Genomic DNA, 19,206 nt, shown 5'->3' on the forward strand with positions numbered 1-19,206 from the left:
TTCAACCCATGTGCACATACTACATGACAATATTTGGAGAGAGCTCATTTGGTAGAAGCAGAGATACAGAATTCAGTTAAGCTATTTGGCAGAAAGAAATCCGAATTTGATAAGAATTAGGACATGACTCCCAGGAATCTAGATGTTGGTGGTGGTGAATATGAAGATGGAAGCTAGAATGGAGCTCTGAGTGACTGGGATCAGGCAGAGATGCAGGGGAGGCAGGCAACTTTATAAAGTCACTAGCAGGCTGCCTGAAAGGAAGAATTACAGAAGGGCACTGAGATTTAAACTACGCAGAATGAAGGCTGATTGGCTCAGGAGGTAAGAAAAAGATTAGACTAGAACAGGGGTCGGCAAACCTGGGCACGTGTACCACAGCTGGCATACGAAGGGTTAACTGGCACAACATTAGCTGGACTGGCTATCTGGGCCGATGGTGATTTTTCGTTTTTATGGGCCGAAGATTTTTATTTATTTATTTTAAATTTAGTAACGGTATAAACCAGAGGTGGGACCAAGTCATTGTTTTGCAAGTCTCAAGTAAGTCTCAAGTCTTTATCCTCAAGTCTCAAGTCAAGTCTCAAGTAATGTCAGGCAAGTCAGAGTCGAGTCTCAAGTCACTGGTGTAAAAGTCCGAGTCAAGTCACAAGTCTGAAACTTTGAATTTCAAGTCTTTCGAGTCTTTAAAAAAAAAAACAACGAAAAAATGTTGCAGTTATATGCTAAATGTAAATATTAGACCATGTAATTTTAAAATCTGTGTTTTTCTCAACACATGACAAAATAGTGAACTTAGAAAATATACACAAATTGTGAAATTGCACCTCTATAAAATGCAGCTCAATTAAACCTAGCTCCAAGAATAATTTTCACCGACAGTTCTGAGATAAGCTGCATGTTATTCTTGGATGCGGTTGTAGGACCAGCTTTAAAATCGCATGACAAAAATATACACATTAAAAAAAACTGTATCACCAACGTAGCCTGGACAACATTTGCTAGTTAGATGAAGTCAGCTATCTCATCTTAGCATATTTATATGCATATTTATAATCATACGGTTCTTGGAGTGAGTGCATACACTCATGAAGTTTAGTAACTTCAGGTCACTGCAACAAGCCCAGGTACAGTTTACCGACGGATGGGTACAGGACCTTGAACTGCACCGTGTAGAACGAAAGACCATCGTACGTATCATAAGTTTACCAGTCTCACAAATCGTCTTCATAAATACACATTCCTTAACCGTTTATTAATAGGACCTTTGAGCTCAACGGTAATTAATTAGTAGTGGAAATAATTTCTGGTAGCATCACAGAAATGTAGCAGTGACAACAATATTGTATGCTGTAATCGTACTGGGCAATTAGTGATACAAAAAACCTGTTTTATCCTGTGAATAAAAGTATATGTTTTTGTCAATGTACCATAATAACAGAAGCGAAATGCAATATTGTGTCAGGACAATTCACTATTTATGCACAATAAATAAAGGAGCATAGCGCGACAATTTCTGTTCAGCGCCAGACTTGCTTGTAACCTATATCACCAATTATGTTATGAAAATGACGTATTAACTACTAAAAACCACTGACCTTCGTGTAAATGCTTGGAGCAGACTAACCTGTGAGCTGGAGTGTTCTGGGATGTTATATTTGATCTTTGAATGGCTGCAATCCAGGCCATCCGTCGCGTCTTTGTTACTTCGGAAACATGGCTTGAACAATTTCTCTTCAACGACGTAATCCGATAACAACCGATCTCTTTACCCGTCGGCTTCCCGTGGCTGTCATGCGACCGGCTATTGCAGTTAATCATACAACGGCTTCTTGACATTTTTGTGTTTCTTTTTATCGCTGTATAACTGATTTTAATTGAAAGCCTGCGTGCGCTAGTACCGCTTGCCACGAGTTCCCAGAATCCTTTGCGGTTCTACCCGTGAATGACGTCACATTTTCAATCTCTATATAATATGCATGTTAAATTTTATATTTGGGGTAAAATATCAAGTCTTTTCAAGTAAACCGGTTCAAGTCCAATTCAAGTCCCAAGTCATTGGTGTAAAAGTCCAAGTCAAGTCACAAGTCTTAGAACATTTTTTCAAGTCAAGTCTAAAGTCATAAAATTAATGACTCGAGTCTGACTCGAGTCCACACCTCTGGTATAAACAATGAAAGGTGGTGGATTGGCCAGATGCTGGCAGATGTGTAAAAATAACTCTGTTGTTTGGTGGTGACTATGGCGGAGCTTCCACAGAGGCCAGCAGGTGGATGAGGGAAAGAGGAGGCAGGAGGCAGAGACCCGAGGCAGCTGTCAGTCCGAGTGTCAGGTGAACTGAACTTCAGGTAAGAAGTTATGACCTGCAGTCTATCTGGGTCAGATATAAACCAAGTTTAGGTGGAGTTTATTTTTGTTGTGCTGACTTTTTACAATCAGTTACAATAACTTGTCCTGCTTACTAGCTAGCATGACAGAGTTTCTATACAGCTGGGTGGGTGCTGTGATGTTACTGATAGTGAACTTTATTTTATTCATAAGCTTAGTTAGTAGAGTTGCCAACCGCCCCTTAAAAAATGGAATGGTCCCGTATTCAGAGAAAATATGTGTTTTGTTTTGAGCTGAAAAGGAAAGCAGTTTATCCCTTACTTCAGCTAGAATGGAAAAGGCAAGGCAAGGCAAGTTTATTTGTATAGCACAATTCAACAACAAGGTGATTCAAAGTGCTTTACAGAGACATTAGAAACAAGAACAAATAAAAAGCATGATTTAAAATTGATTAAAACAAGCAAATAAACTAACTAACTAATTAACAAACAAACAAACAAACAAACAAACAAACAAACAAAACAGTATATAAAATCAAAACAGATAAAATCAGAACAGTAGATAAAATCAGTAGTTAAATGTAAGTTTTGAAATTTAAGCTTAAAGAAAAAGACACAAAGCTGGAGATATTGTGCATCTTAAGCTGCACAGCTGTCTCTTCTTCTCTCATTCTCTCCCCCTCCCTCTCCTGTTGCTAGAGGAGATCATAAAACTGATCAATGATCAGCTGATCGGCTTTTCTCTCTTGTTTGTTTATCGCCCACTTTGCGCCAGAAAGAGGAAATGCTAAACAACAGCAGCACGTTTAAGCTTAATTAGCTGTTTGAAAAAACAGCGGCCGACAGCGCTGTAAACAACGGTAGACTTGTGTGTAACAAGCAAGCGAATAATGCAGAAAACAGATTTTTAGACGAGAAACTGTTCTTGAAGTACACAGAGAATGCGAGAGAGAGAGAGAGAGCTGTGCATGAAGTGTGGTGGAAGCAAAACAGCAAAGTAAGAGGGAATTTGTGACGATGTTTTTGTGAAGCGTAGTTTGGATCTTCTTTTGCTGCTGGTTCGGTCAATAATGTTTGGAGAGAGATAAAACTAACAGCTTTAGAATCAGCGCAAAAAGGGCGTAAACACAAAGCGCAGACCGGTGAAACATCGGAATCAGCGAGCTGTCGGCTTTCAGCCCCGACCGTGTCCGTGCCGTCGGGTGAGAAAGGCGACATCTAACTGATTCTGATCCGTCAGTGGGTCTGAGCTTTGTGTTTACATCTTTGTGCAGAATCTGTGTATCTGCTCTCATTTACTGTTTTAGCTGTTTGGTGGTTCTTGAAATTTTCTAAGGTTTAACCTGAGATTCTGGCGTTTCCGGCAAAATAAATTAATATTAAAAAAATCGAGTCAGGATTTTAATGAATCGATATCATGTTATCCAAGCCAGAATCGATTTTAATCGATAAATCGATTATCAAAACCCACCCCTATTTTCGAAGTAGCTGAAAGCTGGTAACTGTGAAGGGGCGGGTCTAGCAAAGTTTTGCCAGGGGGCCAGGTAGGGCATTAACAGGGAAAGGGGGGCACAAAGAAATACCTTTCTTTCTTGTTCTCATTTAAAATGTCTAGCTTTTAATAAATAATTATCTGAAGCTTATAACCAAAGTTTTTATCTGATGTAAAATGTATAGAAATCATGCATATACCAACAAGACTGTACATCACTGTCACAACAGCATTTGTTTTCATTCAAAGGCTTTATGGCTTTTCCTATAATACCTGGTGGGCCGGTCCCTAGTCAAAATGCCCGGGTCGATTTTTTGTCCCAGTTCAGCTCTGGGCACGACACGCAGTGAATTAATCTAAGGAGGTGCATTAAAAAATAAATGGCCGGGCCAGCGGTGCACATCGCAAATTAGCTCGCATAGACACATTAGTTGTGCCGCTTCTTAATGACGGTTCAACTTATAATTGGCTAAAAATCACTGAGAGGGATGTTGCTAGCTGGCAGTTTTTTCAAGCGATGTTGAAATTTCCACATTCCAACTCTTCAAATGCTTCAGGAGCTCTCCGCTCAGCGCAGCATCAGCACCGCGGAAATACACGGATACATCCATAGACTCGAGACAGAATTCACTATGCGTCTTCGGGACTTTCTGTCACGGTCCGCTGTGACGGACTGAGTGGAGAATGCGTGTAATGGACCCAGGTGCGTACACAAGTGAACAGACGGGAGTGAGCTTTAACAGAAGGCGAGCCTTTAATATAGCTGAAAACAAGGTGTGCAAATACAGCAGGGATGGCGTGGCTAAACAAAAACCTAAACTGGGAACAAAATATGGTGAGGCTATGGCTTGGAAGACACCAGACCAGGCATGGAAACACGGAGGGTGGGAACACAGACGACGCGACACAGACTGTAAGAAACACAGAGACTAAATACACATGAGGGATGATCAGGGGAAGTGGCCACACATGGGAACGCAGCTGACACACATGAACTTAACAACAGGACAGGAGGAGTGAGCTGAATACACTGACAGTGAATGCAGGCCTTCAAAGTAAAACAGGAAACATGAGACATGAACCGGGGAGACGTAGTACAGGGGGAGGTGACATAACTGACAGCATGAACTTGACAGTACAAGACACACAGACATAAACACACGAAGGGCAAGGGAGACGTAATGCAAGGGTAATATAATTACAAAAAGGACTGGACTACCTTAAAGAACCTAAGCAAACAATAAACATCAAAATAGGTTAAGCATAACACACTGGGTCACACGACCCAGGACCATGACACTTTCAGGTGTATGGACCAATGTATTCTTTTCTGATCAAACCAGAAAGCTTTAATGAGCAGCTGGATTTGTCTCGCATTAACTGGCTGGACACAGATGACATCGAAATGCAGCTGATTGAACTGAAAAGCTCGACTCTGTGGGGGTCAAAGTTTGCAGAACTATGAACGCAGCTGGAATCCACAGCTGTGCGTGTTCATGGAGCTTGCATTTTCACCTGCTGGACATCACTACCTGACAAGTTTAACTGCTTTCAGAACATTGCAGAGACCTTATTGACAGTTGGCTCTACATATCTGTGTGAGCAGATTTTCTCTCACACAAAGAGTGTCCTCAGGTAGCCGTCTGAATGCTGGACACTCGGAGACCTGTGTCTCTGAGTGGGAGACCAGAGATCACATTAACGTGTATCTCTGTATTAACAAACATGCCATATTGGCCCAGTTTATTTTTCTTATCATTGCTGTGAGGAGACAATAAATAGCATTTGGATTTTCTGTTGTACAGTTTATTTGCTGTTATGGAGTTCTTGTTATGAATAAAAAAAATGTCTTTTTTTGTTTCAAAATAGCTGAAAACTATTCGCTGATAGCTGCCAACATCTGCGAACAAATATAATTCGATAAAGTTGTTCTATATAGTGTGTAACTGTTAATATAGAGCGTTATTAAATTTATTGCTAATGCAATCATATGGCACATTGACTTCTGATGAAATTTTAGATGGCACTCATCATCAGAAAGGTTGCCTACCCCTGGACTAGAGCAATGACATCATCATTGAGTTTGTCAGTGTTGTAAGGAGTAAGCAATGTAAAGAATACACTAATAGGTAATTAAGTAAAGTTACCTCCAAATGTGGTGCCATGATAACTAATAAAAATACACAATAATACACAATAAAATAAAGAGGTGGTTTAAAAAAAAAATAAAACTATGCCACAGAGTCCACAGAGTCAGTTAAATGTAGTTGTAGTGGTAAACTGTTCCACAGCTTTGGTGCCACAGACCGACAGAGGTTCTGTCCCTCTTAGTCTTTAGTACAAGGAACAACTAACAAAAACAGCTTTCTTGGTGTATAAGAAAGTAAATACAAGAATTTATAAATGAATCCTAAATCTGTTGGGAGTTCCTGTTAAGAGTACAAAATTGAACTGATGAGAACTCACTTGCTAGCAGCCAAACAGCCCGGAAAACAGGCAGATGAGTGATTAAAGATCTTGCTTGATGAACTTGTGCGATCAGTGCATGAAAACTCCATACAGCTCCTCGTCTGCTTTGTACTTTTTATATTGTCAGTACTGCCGTTGTTTCACTGCATAACACAGCAGCATGTGAACACAGCCATGGTTAGCAAGTACAATACAGAAGAAAACATCAAAGGAATACTGAAATAAAAATGTATAAATAAGTTAGATAAGAAATGGCACATTGTGCACATGAAAAAATACAAAACTTTATCCTCATGAAAAAGTAAATTAAAAAAAAAGATGTAACACACCAGTTACAGGAGTTTTTACATTTCAGCAACAGTCCATATGGTGTCATGCAATATATGTAACAGACAGTTTCTGGTATATGAAAGTGTTCCAGTTCTTCTGTTGATCATTATGCTCCTGGGGATGAGTTGAGTCATTGTATTAGAACAGCAAAATCAAATCAAATGAAGACTATAACAGCACACATTAAACAGAGAAAACATATTAGTCTGAGTGGTATATTATTTCGGTCAATTAATTTTAACTGGAATTTATTGTTGGTGAGAATACCTTATTATAGAAACATTATCAGAGAACTGATGCCGTATCTGAAACCGTATTACTGTGTTTATAATATTGAGACCTTGAGTGTTTTATTGTGTCCTGAGAAAACAGGTTGGCTGCGAAATATCAACAGCAAAATGTACAAGCACACACGTTCATATCTACACACGCACACAAGGTCTTGGTCGTCAGATATGCTGTACAGGTTTCCTTTCTAGACCCACAAGCAAACAAAAAGAAACACAGGTATACATGAACCCCATATATAACTTGGTTGGTTGGCAGCTCTCAATGTTGAGTGCCTAGTTTTAAAGTGACTGGATCGATACAGGGGAGTGAATTGCCAATTTCAGTTTGTTCTATTGAAATTGGCTGGCAGTGCATTCTTGAGGGAGAGCACCAGATATTGGCAGTGACAGAGTGGAATTGGATTTGTAAGGAGAGAAAGACCAAGAGGGAGCATAATGATCAACAGAAGAACTTGAACACTTTCATCCCCCAGCATGTACTACATGCAAGCTAAATATGCTCTTATGTATTTGCTGGACAGTTAAATTATGGCGACAGGGATAGAAGCCTCTCCTGCTTGAATGATTACACACAGAATGGCTCATTGCATTGTTTATTACCATCGAGCTCTATGTTGGAAGACTACTGTGCCACTACGTGATAAATACCTCATGTTCTTCCTCACTATTCTGCTTTGCAATGGTATAGAATAAATTTACTACTAAAGTATAACATGAAATGGCATAGATTATGTCTTGGATGTCACGTTTGGGATGAGCTAAATCAAGCAGCACTTGATCATGGAATAACTTTTCTTGGTCTCATGAATACGAGACCAGGGAAACTTCATAGTCATGAAATTATGTGGAAAGGAAGCCCCCTGTCAAAAACGGGACTGCATCTTAACAAGGAAAATCATGAAACTCATCAACAAGGAGTGCATCATACAACTCCTTAGGATAATACTTAGGAAGTGCTTTTATAATGCCAAGATAAAAATGAGCAATGCTGGCAACATGTAGCTCTCTTATTTCAAGTAGAGCTCTGTAGTATGTTGACATAATTCAGAAATTCTCATCCTCGAATGTAAATATCCACTTGCAGCCAGCTGTGGGGGGTTCTCCAAATTGAATTATTGGATTTGTTGACCCTTTATTTGCTAAACTGATATAACCTGAGAGTAATGTCCTCACATTTACACAAACAATTATTTCCCAATAAATTAAATTTTTTTACATAATATTCTATGTTCTAAAAGTTCCTAAAAAGTTTCTTCTTCCTGGTATAAAAATTCAGTTTTCTACTACCAACTGAGTGAATTTGAATCTGTACATGTGTTGACTACTGCGTTGAAGTGCTACAGCAACAACGGTGTAAAGATTGCTCTCTCTAAGTCACATCTTACGTAAACCATTGAAAATGCACAGTAATCTTTAGTTAAACTATAACCATACAAGCATAAACATGCAGACACACCCATACAGACTCCGTGACTGTGGTAAATGAATGATTTTAACACCCAGATGAGGGGATTTTGGGTTTCACTTCTTCTCTCAAACAGTGGAGACACAGCCCTGCACACACACAACCATTCATGGAACAGTAAAGGGGGCTGAGCCTCCTTGTCCATGTGCAACACTTCCACATCCTGTGGATTGAAAAGCTGTTATCTCTCTTGAACGGGGCACACTTTGCTCCAATCTCCAAAGAGTGCCAAGGTAAGATTACAGAGGCAGGCAGTTTCAGTCAAAAACTAATAACAATACCTTACAGTGTATATTACAGTCTTTTGATTGTACTGCACGAATTATGATTTTGCTGAATAATGATATATAAACAGAAAAGACAATTTTACATTCAAAGATCTTTCTTGTTATGACTACATACCTACAAGAAGCTGATGTTCAGTGGGAATTTTCTTCATTTTTTAACATTTTGTAGATTGTAGGCGCTTAAATTATATAATTATACTCACATTAATGTGGACAAAGAAAGACTGCATTAATGATTATGTTGGTTATATGAAGCTCTTTGCCAGTGGCATAAAAGCATAGTGTAAACTATATTGCGGTTCCATTGAACAGATATCTTATGAGGGTTCTTTGATGCTGATTTTCTTTTCTTTTTTTGTTGTTGTTACGATGCACATCACATATGCAATTTTTATGCTAGTCTTAAACTTAGGTAGCTAACTGCCTCCTGGTCTGTCATTGAGTTTAATAAAAGTTCTATTTAAATATAATATTTTAAACTTGCTGTACTCAGGGAACCTCAAAAGTGCAGCTGTAAAACAGTGTTAGTTTCAGGATTTCTGTGTGTTGGAAGATTTAGTGAAACCTACTTTTATGTATTCAGTGGAAGCCAAAAGGAGGAGTAGAGAGCCTAAAGAATTTGTACTTTAAACATACACTATGTTTGTGTATTTTTTTCTCTGTGCCTTACATTGCATGTTTGCAGGTGCTTTTCAGTGTTTCTCTATAATGTGCAGCTGATTGCTAACACACAGGGGCATGCAGACATTTGGCTCTCTGTCTCTCTCTACGCCCTCACCTGCTCTTCACAGCACATTAAACAGGATAGCTATAAGCTTCTCACACACCCAAACAGACACATAGCCACACACACACACACACACACACACACACACACACACACACACACACATCCAGATATTCACCTTGTTTTTGTCTACAAGAGTAGACTATACTGGAGTGAAGCCTAATTGCTTGAGCTGTATGTTGGGTGCCTTTGCAAAGAGTAGGCTAAGCCTGTTGGACAGCTTTCCTTTCCAGATTCTTTTTCAGTCTCACTCCACTCTCCTTCTCGTTTATAGTTTTATTTTACTGAATTTAATACCTATCCCACCTTTGTAAGACTTGTTGCCAAAAAATCAAGGTTAATGGAAGGAAAATGTATGTGTGTGTTAAATATGTTTTTATTTATTTTTATTTTTTTGCACGTCTGTGAGTGTGCCTCCTGCCAATGGGCATCATTACGCAGCTAAAGGTTTTTGTACCTCTGAGACCTTGCCTGTAGTAAACTTGCTATCATTAACGAGTGTTAATGATGCTGGCCTTTGTAATCACTGTGTACGTATGAATATTTTGTTCTTGTGCATTTTTTCTCTGTTAGATGGCGAAAAAACGCTTCTCTAAGTTGGAGGTGATGTTAATGGTGATGTTTACGATTATGAGTGTTATATCAATCGCATTCATAGTTCTTTTTGCCACGGGACAATCTGGTGTGAAAGAAGGTAGGTGGACCACAGAGAAATACACATCTAAGTTTTAAGCAACATAAAATCACTTCCTCCTTTACTTTTCTTTTGCTCACATGATTATCATTTCTAAACCAGAGAATAATCTGCACACTAATGTCAGTTTGTAAAATTACAAGGTTTACCCTTTATAATTGTGACTTAGTTGTATTGTTCTTTTCTCAGAAATTACAGATACATTTGTGCCAACATGTCCCAGCATGCCTCTGGGTGAGAGAGTAGATTGCTTCCCTGATTCTGGAGCATCACAGGTAAACTAATTTCCTAAAGTGTAAAGTGTATGTATGGGGATTTTGTTTATTTATTAATTTATGAATAATTAAATAAATAAATATTATTTACACAATTTAAGCATTTGCTATTGTGACAAAAATCACTTCTAATAGTAACAGTAATGACACTACAAATAATTATATTGGCAACAATACTCTTAACAGGAGATATGTCAGGAACGTGGCTGTTGTTGGAGTCCACGGGATGAGAGTAATGTTCCCTGGTGTTTCTTCCCAACCAACTATGGATATACTGTGGAATCACAGGAGACACCAAATTCTTATGGTAAAACCTTAAACCCCCTCTGTATTCTTTAATTCAGAGTCATGTGCTCACTAACTGATAAAAATATGCACATAAATAGAAAGAAGTCTGTATGTGCTTGGACTCAGTAGAATATTCAAAAACAGTCATGAATATATATATATATAAGCCCAGCCTGAGATTTGTATGTGTTGGGAATTGAACCAACACATAAAAATGAAAGCATTCCTTTTTTTTATCCATATCTAATTTAAAATGTAATACCATTTGGCAAAGGTATTGCTTAAGGATACTATGCAAATTAGTACAACAGAGCCAACTAAGTACTCTGTAACCTTTTATCATGGAGGTAAAAGAAGTTGGCAATACATATTGTTTAAATAAAGTCCAGTCTAAGTTCACCTGAAGATTTTAATGTGGTGCTACACCTGAATTGAACGACTGACCCTGACGAATGTTTGCTCACACAGTTTCTCTTTATAATAAAATATAACAAAACTGAATTGTTGTTTTGTTTTCATTTTTTAAACTTATGTTTCTTATGTAACTGATTTCTACATTATGTAAATATATTGTATTATGTGGATGATATATTAAACTTCTTGCCATCTTACTGTCATCTGTTTATTTTTGCAGCTATAAAGGCAAAACTGACAAGAATGGAATCTCCACCTCTATTTGGTCAACACATAAAGGAACTGGCAATTGACGCAGAAATGCAGACAAAGAATCGACTCAGATTTAAGGTGAACATTGACACCATTCTGGGTTTATATTCTTGTATGCATGTTTGCAGGGCCAGATTTTACAGCAAAGTAATAAATTATGAGATACACTATTCATTTCAGAAGCAGTTTAATCAAAGTATCTTTAATATAAAAGATCGTGGCTCAAGAGTTGGCAGTTCATCTTGTAATCGGAAGGTTGCCGTTTCGAGCCCCGGCTCGGACAGTCTCGGTCGTTGTGTCCTTGGGCAAGACACTTCACCCGTTGCCTACTGGTGGTGGTCAGAGGGCCCGGTGGCGCCAGTGTCCGGCAGCCTCGCCTCTGTCAGTGCGCCCCAGGGCAGCCGTGGCTACAATGTAGCTTGCCATGACCAGTGTGTGAATGTGTGTGTGAATGGGTGAATGACTGAATGTAGTGTAAAGCGCTTTGGGGTCCTTAGGGACTAAGTACAGCGCTATACAAATACAGGCCATTTACCATTTACCATAAAAGCTGTTGAGAATGAAGAATAGAAATATACACAACTGAGTATTACTGAGACAGCGAGAGTTCTGTCTAACTGCCTAAAATGACTGTTTCCTTTCCCTCAGATTTATGATCCCAACAATAAGAGGTTTGAAGTCCCCCATGAGCACATCCTTAGCCTCAACCCTACACCATCCAGTCCCATCAACAACACACTGCAGATCACACAGAAACCCTTTGGCCTTACTGTACGCAGAGAGGAGAACCAAAACGTTGTGTAAGTGCTCATTGTGTGTATATACCATGTATATTTGCTGTTTCAGATTGGATATACAAAAGATATCAGACTATTCAAACTGTGTGTATTCATTAAAAAAAAAAACACGATTCACATGAAGGTAATTGTTATTATAATTTCTTATGTACTTTATACATTTTTTTTTATATACTATGGTTGCGCTAGTAAAGAGGGATGAGGGCATTTCTGAGTTAAAGCATGTATAGCAGCAGAGGATTGCGTAGTGTGGAGGAGATTTTCCATAATAATGCTAAGATGCCATGGTACTGAAATTTTAATATAAGATAAATTGACTTATTAAATATTTATTTAGAATTACAAGTATTACTTATCAGAACTGTCCCCTTAAACATTTGACACTGGAAATTCGGAACCACAGGTTATGTGCATCACTTGAAGCAGATGTGTAAGGAAGCCACAAAGGTGGTCTCAGCAGCACACCAACTCGCTGTCATGCAAAACTGGCAGGTGACACCATTCCATGTTACAAGACAGTTTCTCAAACAATAAGTCATTATTTTCGTGTTGATTCAGTGCATGCTTTGTTGGCCCTGTGTGACATTGCAGTGACAAACTCCTCCACAGAACACACAAACACAGATAAATAGAGCAAAACAACAATTGCATACATTAGTGCTAATGGTGTTTTGTACATCATTATTGGCTTTTATGGTGCATGACAAATTTCCCTACTAGGTAAATGTGGATTTATTTACAGGAAAAGTGAAAGCCAAAGCAACCTTTGAAAATGTTTAATTTATAGTAGGGGTGCAAATTGTGTGGATGTCATCGATATAGGTATCACTGCGGCTTATCAGTCTTCCTGGATGTAACGATAATGAAATTTACAGCCAGGCGCCAGTCAATGCGCCCTTTGTGCAGTTGTTTGACAAAAAACTAATTATTATTATCATTGGTGGGGAAAGGTTAAAAGGAGGTTTTTATCATTTCATTCAATGTAGGAAAATATATTTATTTTTAATAAATTCCATTGGTATAAAAAATAGCTTGTAGACAGAGGTCCACAATTATTTCATGAAAAAAATAGGATGTCCATTTTTCTGATTCAAACTCTCTACAGTGTACGGGGATTTCTTTGGTTGATTGCAAATGTTAAATACTTAGAATAATCTCTGTGCTCTAAAATACTGATAACGATAGTTTACACTCCTGTAGTTGATCTTTGCTCTTGGCAGAAAGTGGTGAAACAAAAGTTACACTGCCAATAGAGAATTCATATTGCTCAGACATGCCAACACATTTCAAAATGACAAAACATGTACAACAGTCATTTTATCTAATCCTTTGCTTTTAGTGTTTTGTCTTTTATTGGCTTTCTTTCATTGTTGAGTTATGTTTCTATAAGAAAAAAAAAGAGTCAGTTAATTATTTTCTTCAACACTCTTTACTTACAAAAAACAAATAATGAAAGACAAAGTTAAAGTCACAGTTACATAAAATGAAAGCTGTTGGTTTGACCTGCTTTTAAAAGTTGCATTTATCTTTCTCAACACTGCACACAACTTTTAGTCACAGGCCTTTAAAATTATTTTCAAGATAAATTTTAAGATAAGCAGATGAAGATTATTTGTGATTTAGCAACCAAACTGATCCTTTTTGGCACTGTGGGTGAAGCATAGCTACAGAGACAACCATTGTGGGATTTTTAAGCACATGGAATGTTTACCAAGATCTAAATTGTTATAATGTAATTATAGTTTGATAAGAATATGAGAATAAGCAGGCCATGAACTGTAAAAAGTCCATAAAATACAGTGATAACAATATTTACATATTTACTTTTAAATCATAAAAATTGCAGGAGGTTACCCCAGGTATTTATTATGGCATTAAATTCCACTGACATCTGTTATTTATTTACTATATAGATAAATGGACAATGTTGCTCATAATCATTCTATTAAGCCTGTGTGCCTGTCATGTGGAAATGATCTTTTTGAACAGAATTAGGGTTAAGATGTTAAATGAAAATAATATCATATATTTACAGCATTTAAAACCTTTACTTGTAATATCTGACAGCTGTTTGAAAGTTCAGCAGGCTTGGTATTTCAGTAACCAGTGTATGTCTTGTTTTGAAGACTACAGAAATGTTACCCAGAGGGCTTATTACAGCTTGATGGGATGGCCTGTCTACTCGCTGTTTTTTTTTCCTGCAACTCAATTTGTCAAAATGTCTCTGCTCCAGAAGCTCCAGAAGCTAGGTGAGGCTAGACTCTGAGTAGGCAGGACTTGGGAGAGGGTTGGTAGAATTTTAGTTAATGGTTGTCTTGATACAACACATTTTATTTCGCCTGTTTTTGGTTGTGTAGTGAAGGTGTTGTGTGGCCCTTGAGTGGTTAGCTTGTGTTTTGCGGGCCGTTATGAGTTTCATGGCCACTTTTGATATTGCTGGATTTATGGCAAAGCCGTCGCTTGCCCTGCTGGATGTTTGTAGGAAGAGGGATATGCATGAGGTGGCAACATATTACGGGATCAGTGTCTCCACTGGTCTACGCAAAGCGGAGTTGAAGGCCGCTCTGGTGTCTGGGCTGTTGGAGAAGGGGGTGGTTGTAATGCAAGAACCCCCGAGCACACCCAGTCTGGTTGGACTTAGTACCTACAGCGCCTCATGTTCCAGGCCAGGTCGTAGAACCTCCAGTGTCTACACCTGTGGGCCAATGACACTGCCCCATTTTGATCCGCTCTCCACCCAGTCATCGGAGGGTTCTAAGCAGGATGCTAGGCTCAGAGTCCGTCTGGCTCATCTCCAACTGGGAAAGGAGGAGCGTGAGTTCCAGCTGAAAAAGGAGTTAGAGCTTAGGCGTTTGGAGGCGGAGCTGGGTAGCGCTAGGGAGGTCGAGCTGAAGAAGGTGGAGTTGGAGGCGGAGACTAAGGTCAAGCTGCGACAGCTGGAACTCCAGCAGGCCTCCTCCCCTCCTGTGGCGGCCTTGCTGTCACAGACAGAGGTACAGTTTGATGTAGGCAGTAATAGTCATCTGGTCCCTGTGTTTCGTGACACTGAGGTGGAGGTTTACTTTGAATCATTTGAACGGATAGTGACAGCCTTGCGTTGGCCGCGGGATGCGTGGGCCATCCTGCTGCAGTGCAAGCTGGTGGGCAAGGCACAGGAAGTTTGTTCCTCGTTGTCCGCTGAGTGCAGTTTGGATTACGACAAACTGAAAAGTACTATCCTGTTAGCCTACGAACTAGTCCCCGAGGCTTAAAGGCAGCGATTTCGGGGGTTGAAAAAGGTGCAGGGTCAATCCTTCCTGGATTTTGCGAGGGAAAAGAGTGTCCTCTTTGACCGATGGTGTATGGCCTGTAAAGCTGCAGACCTAGTTTCGGTATGGGAGTTAATTCTCATTGAGGAATTTAAAAACTGCATGTCCGAGCGGATGGCAGTACATCTGAACGAACAGAAGGTCTCCACGTTGCAGCAGGGCCGCGACACTGGCTGACGAGTTAAGCATGAGCGACGCGGCACCCTAGCGAAGGCTAGCGGTGCTAGTGGTGAGCAAGACACAAGGGGAGAGGTACCTGTGCCTCGTCCCAGGTAAGACCGGAAATGTTTTTACTGTTTTAAATCTGGCCATTTAATAGAGGACTGCGAGGCCTACAGACAGCCAGCCTCAACACCACGTAAGCCAAAAGGGATGGGGCTGTTTAAAATCGCTTCTCCTGTTAACAGGTGGACCTCAAAGCCAGGGGAGGACTAGAGTGTAGTCCAACAGATAGTGGTCCCGTCTAGTTTGCGTCAGCATGTGCTACAATTAGCCCATGATCATTCATGGTCAGGACATTTGGGGGTAACTAAAACGTATGACCGTATTCTGCAGCACTTCTTCTGGCCAGCAATGAAGGCAGATGTTACAAGGTATTGTAATACCTGTCGCTGGGTTTCGGGCAGGTTCACCCGGTAGAGGCAAAAGTCGAGGCTGTCCTCAGCTACCCAGCCCCAGCCACTAGGCGGGAGCTAAAGCGGTTCCTGGGCATGAGTGGATACTATCGCTGTTTTTGTAAGAACTTTGCGGTAGTTGTGGCCCCTTTGACAAAGCTATGTAGCCCCAAAATCGCTTTTGAGTGGTCAGGGGAATGCCAGCATGCATTTGAGTCTGCAAAATCTCTCCTTTGCAGCGCCCCGGTTCTGGCAGCCCCCAACTTCTCTCAGCCTTTCAAACTGGAAGTTGACGCCAGTGCCACCGGAGCTGGTGTGGTACTGTCACAGGACGACACAGAGGGTGTGTGTCACCCAGTCTGCTGCTATTCTACAAAGTTCAAGCGTCATCAGCTAAACTATTCCACCATAGAAAAAGAAGCTCTAGCGCTGCTGATGGCCTTGCAGCACTTCACTGTGTATGTGGGCTCTAGCTCCTTTCCAGTTACGTTGTATACAGATCACAATCCCCTTACATTCCTCCAACGTATGTACAACCACAACCAGCAACTAATGCGCTGGGCATTGCTGGTGCAGGATTATGATCTGGTTATCCAACACAAGAAAAGGACTGAGAATCTGGTGGCTGATGCACTCTCGCGCAGCGCATAGTGATGGGTTTGCTCTGTGTTTTGTATAGTGTGAATGTAAGGTCTAGGTCTAGGTGTGGAAAAGGCCTGCTGCGTGCGTGCGTGCGTGCGTGCGTGCAACTGGGCAGTGGTTTTGCTTAAATGACGGCAGCCTCCATTTCTTGGCCTGCCTGGTTATTCCTAATAGCAGCGTTGCTGTCTTATTCTATTGAAGCCTTATAGTTGTTTTCTTAGTTGAAGCGGTCGCCATCTCTTTGGGTTGGCCTGTCAGATTTGTCATTAAAGCAGCGTTGCTGTCTCTTTCTGTTGTTACTGCTTATATGATTATTGGGTTAATTAATTATAATAAAGATTTATTTTGTGTTAAACACCTCTGCCTGGCATCCTTTTCATTTCAACCCGGATCCAACTGTTACTGTCCCCCTCCCTCTTCGTCTAGCTTTCATGTGGGGACGTAACAGTCTCTGTCTCATTCCCACTCTCTTCTTGCTCCATCTCATGCTCATTTTCTTTATTTTTGTGTCTCACACAAATTCACTCTTATCTGCTCTCCCTTATTCCACATCCCAGTGCATCAGTGTGTCTCTTCACTTCCTACTTAACTTTACTTTTTTTCTGGTTTGACATTCAGGTTTGACACTAGAATGGCTCCAATTGTGTTTGAAGACCAGTACATACAGCTGTCTGCTAAGCTCCCATCCCATAATATTTATGGCCTGGGGGAGCATGTCCATAGGCAATATCGGCATGACACAAACTGGAGAACCTGGCCAATTTTCACAAGAGATGCTTTTCCTAATGGGGTAAACACAGCACACACACACACACACAAACACAAAGAGACATATGTGCTTAAAATAAGGCCTGCTCAAATCAGGCCTGCTTAGTTGTGCGTGTGTGGCATGTTTACATGTGTGTCTTACATGTGCATTTGCCTTCGCAAAAGGCTTATAATTGAATGCCTTGTAAGCTGATTATGCCGTGTAGGCACCCCCTCAGTTTCAGTAAGTCTCCCACATGGTGGTCTCACAAGGCACCAATGCCCTATATTCATTTGTCTCCTCCTTTCTTCTCTACAGGGAACACATAACCTCTATGGACACTATCCCTTTTTCCTCTGTCTGGAAGATAATAGTGGGAAGTCATTTGGGGTGTTTCTCCTGAACAGCAATGCTATGGGTAAAGTTACGCTAACACAAATGCAAGAACACTTGTTGGTACTTGGATAAAAGCAAATACACATGGGTTCGAGCACGCAAACAAATGCACACGTACGCATAAAAAAACATTTGAGCAGCACTGTGTTTAAAAACTACAGAATGTATGTGCACAAGCACTCTCATACATACTGCCAAAAAAGTACAAACATATCGTATGTTTACACTGATACATGTAACATCGGGACAAGAAAATCATCTCTAAATGGTTCAAGGGCATACGAACCGCCAGTTAATCCTCATCCCCCAACACAAAAGGAGCTACTGTTGCATCAATCAAAGAATTGTGCTGACAAATCAAAGAGAATATTTCATGACTGCTTTATTCTGAGAAGGAGATGACTGAAAGCATTAGTGATTCCCACTGACATGTTTCTGTCGCTTATGCTTACAGTTGCTTCATGTAAGTTTTTTTAATATATTGATTTCCATAGAAATTGACGGATACGTCCTCCTTATACAATTGTGTTTAGGTCTAAAGTAATAATTCTCCGAAGAATTAAAACAACAAGAAAGTTGGTTTATCAAAACAGAGGACCGGTGGTACACAATGGTTTACAATCAATTTGGGGTTGTAATTTATTTTTAAACATAATACTGATACTTATACGTTTTGTCTCTGTGTTTTCACCAGATGTGACACTGCAGCCCGCCCCAGCTGTGACCTACAGGACAATTGGAGGGGTGCTTGACTTCTACATTTTCTTTGGTGACACACCAGAACAAGTGGTGCATGAATTCCTCGAGGTGATTTTCTAAATTCAGAAATATGTCTGGCAGGTTTTCTGGTTAATACTGTTGGGTGAAGTGGGTTTTGTGTTGCCTTGACGTGGTAATTACATTAAAAGTATTTCCAATCATGCTATTCAGCTCATTGGCAAGCCTGTCATTCCTGCCTACTGGTCACTGGGATTCCAGCTTTCTCGGTGGAACTATGGCAACCTCAGTATAGTCAAGGAAACAGTGGAGAGGAACCGTGCTGTGGATCTTCCATATGTAAGATTCTGTCTGCTTGGTTTTTATTCCTTATTTGTCTTTCATAACATGCATATTTTAGAAAAACATTTTCTTCAGACTATCTAAAATTGCTGTCAGAGCTACTGCCGCCCCCTTAAACATCTGTGATTTTGTCCTTATGATATTTTGATAACATGTTGAACAACTTTGCTTACATATTTTACCTCCATTATATCACAATATCATGCATTGTATGTAATAAATGTAGGTTCCATTTACATACCACTGTTACTGACCATGTGGCCATGATGAAC

The 19,206-nt window shown here is 40.0% G+C and overlaps 1 protein-coding gene across 1 annotated transcript in view; it reads left to right on the forward strand.

Annotated features, from left to right (window-relative positions):
* The first annotated feature begins 10,020 nt into the window (after positions 1-10,020).
* LOC146653809 (sucrase-isomaltase, intestinal-like) overlaps positions 10,021-19,206 on the forward strand; it is a 63,984-nt gene continuing 54,798 nt past the window's right edge. The window contains exons 1-9 of the mRNA XM_085380141.1: positions 10,021-10,141; positions 10,331-10,416; positions 10,603-10,723; positions 11,339-11,448; positions 12,019-12,170; positions 17,350-17,521; positions 17,798-17,897; positions 18,570-18,682; positions 18,806-18,931. Of these exons, the coding sequence (XP_085236267.1) occupies positions 10,021-10,141; positions 10,331-10,416; positions 10,603-10,723; positions 11,339-11,448; positions 12,019-12,170; positions 17,350-17,521; positions 17,798-17,897; positions 18,570-18,682; positions 18,806-18,931 (1,101 nt within the window). The remainder of the gene's footprint in view (positions 10,142-10,330; positions 10,417-10,602; positions 10,724-11,338; positions 11,449-12,018; positions 12,171-17,349; positions 17,522-17,797; positions 17,898-18,569; positions 18,683-18,805; positions 18,932-19,206) is intronic.

This window comes from Rhamphochromis longiceps, linkage group LG14 (genome assembly GCF_057381845.1).
Source record: "Rhamphochromis longiceps isolate RC_006_pf linkage group LG14, R_longiceps_female_GT1.1, whole genome shotgun sequence".
NCBI lineage: Eukaryota > Metazoa > Chordata > Actinopteri > Cichliformes > Cichlidae > Rhamphochromis > Rhamphochromis longiceps.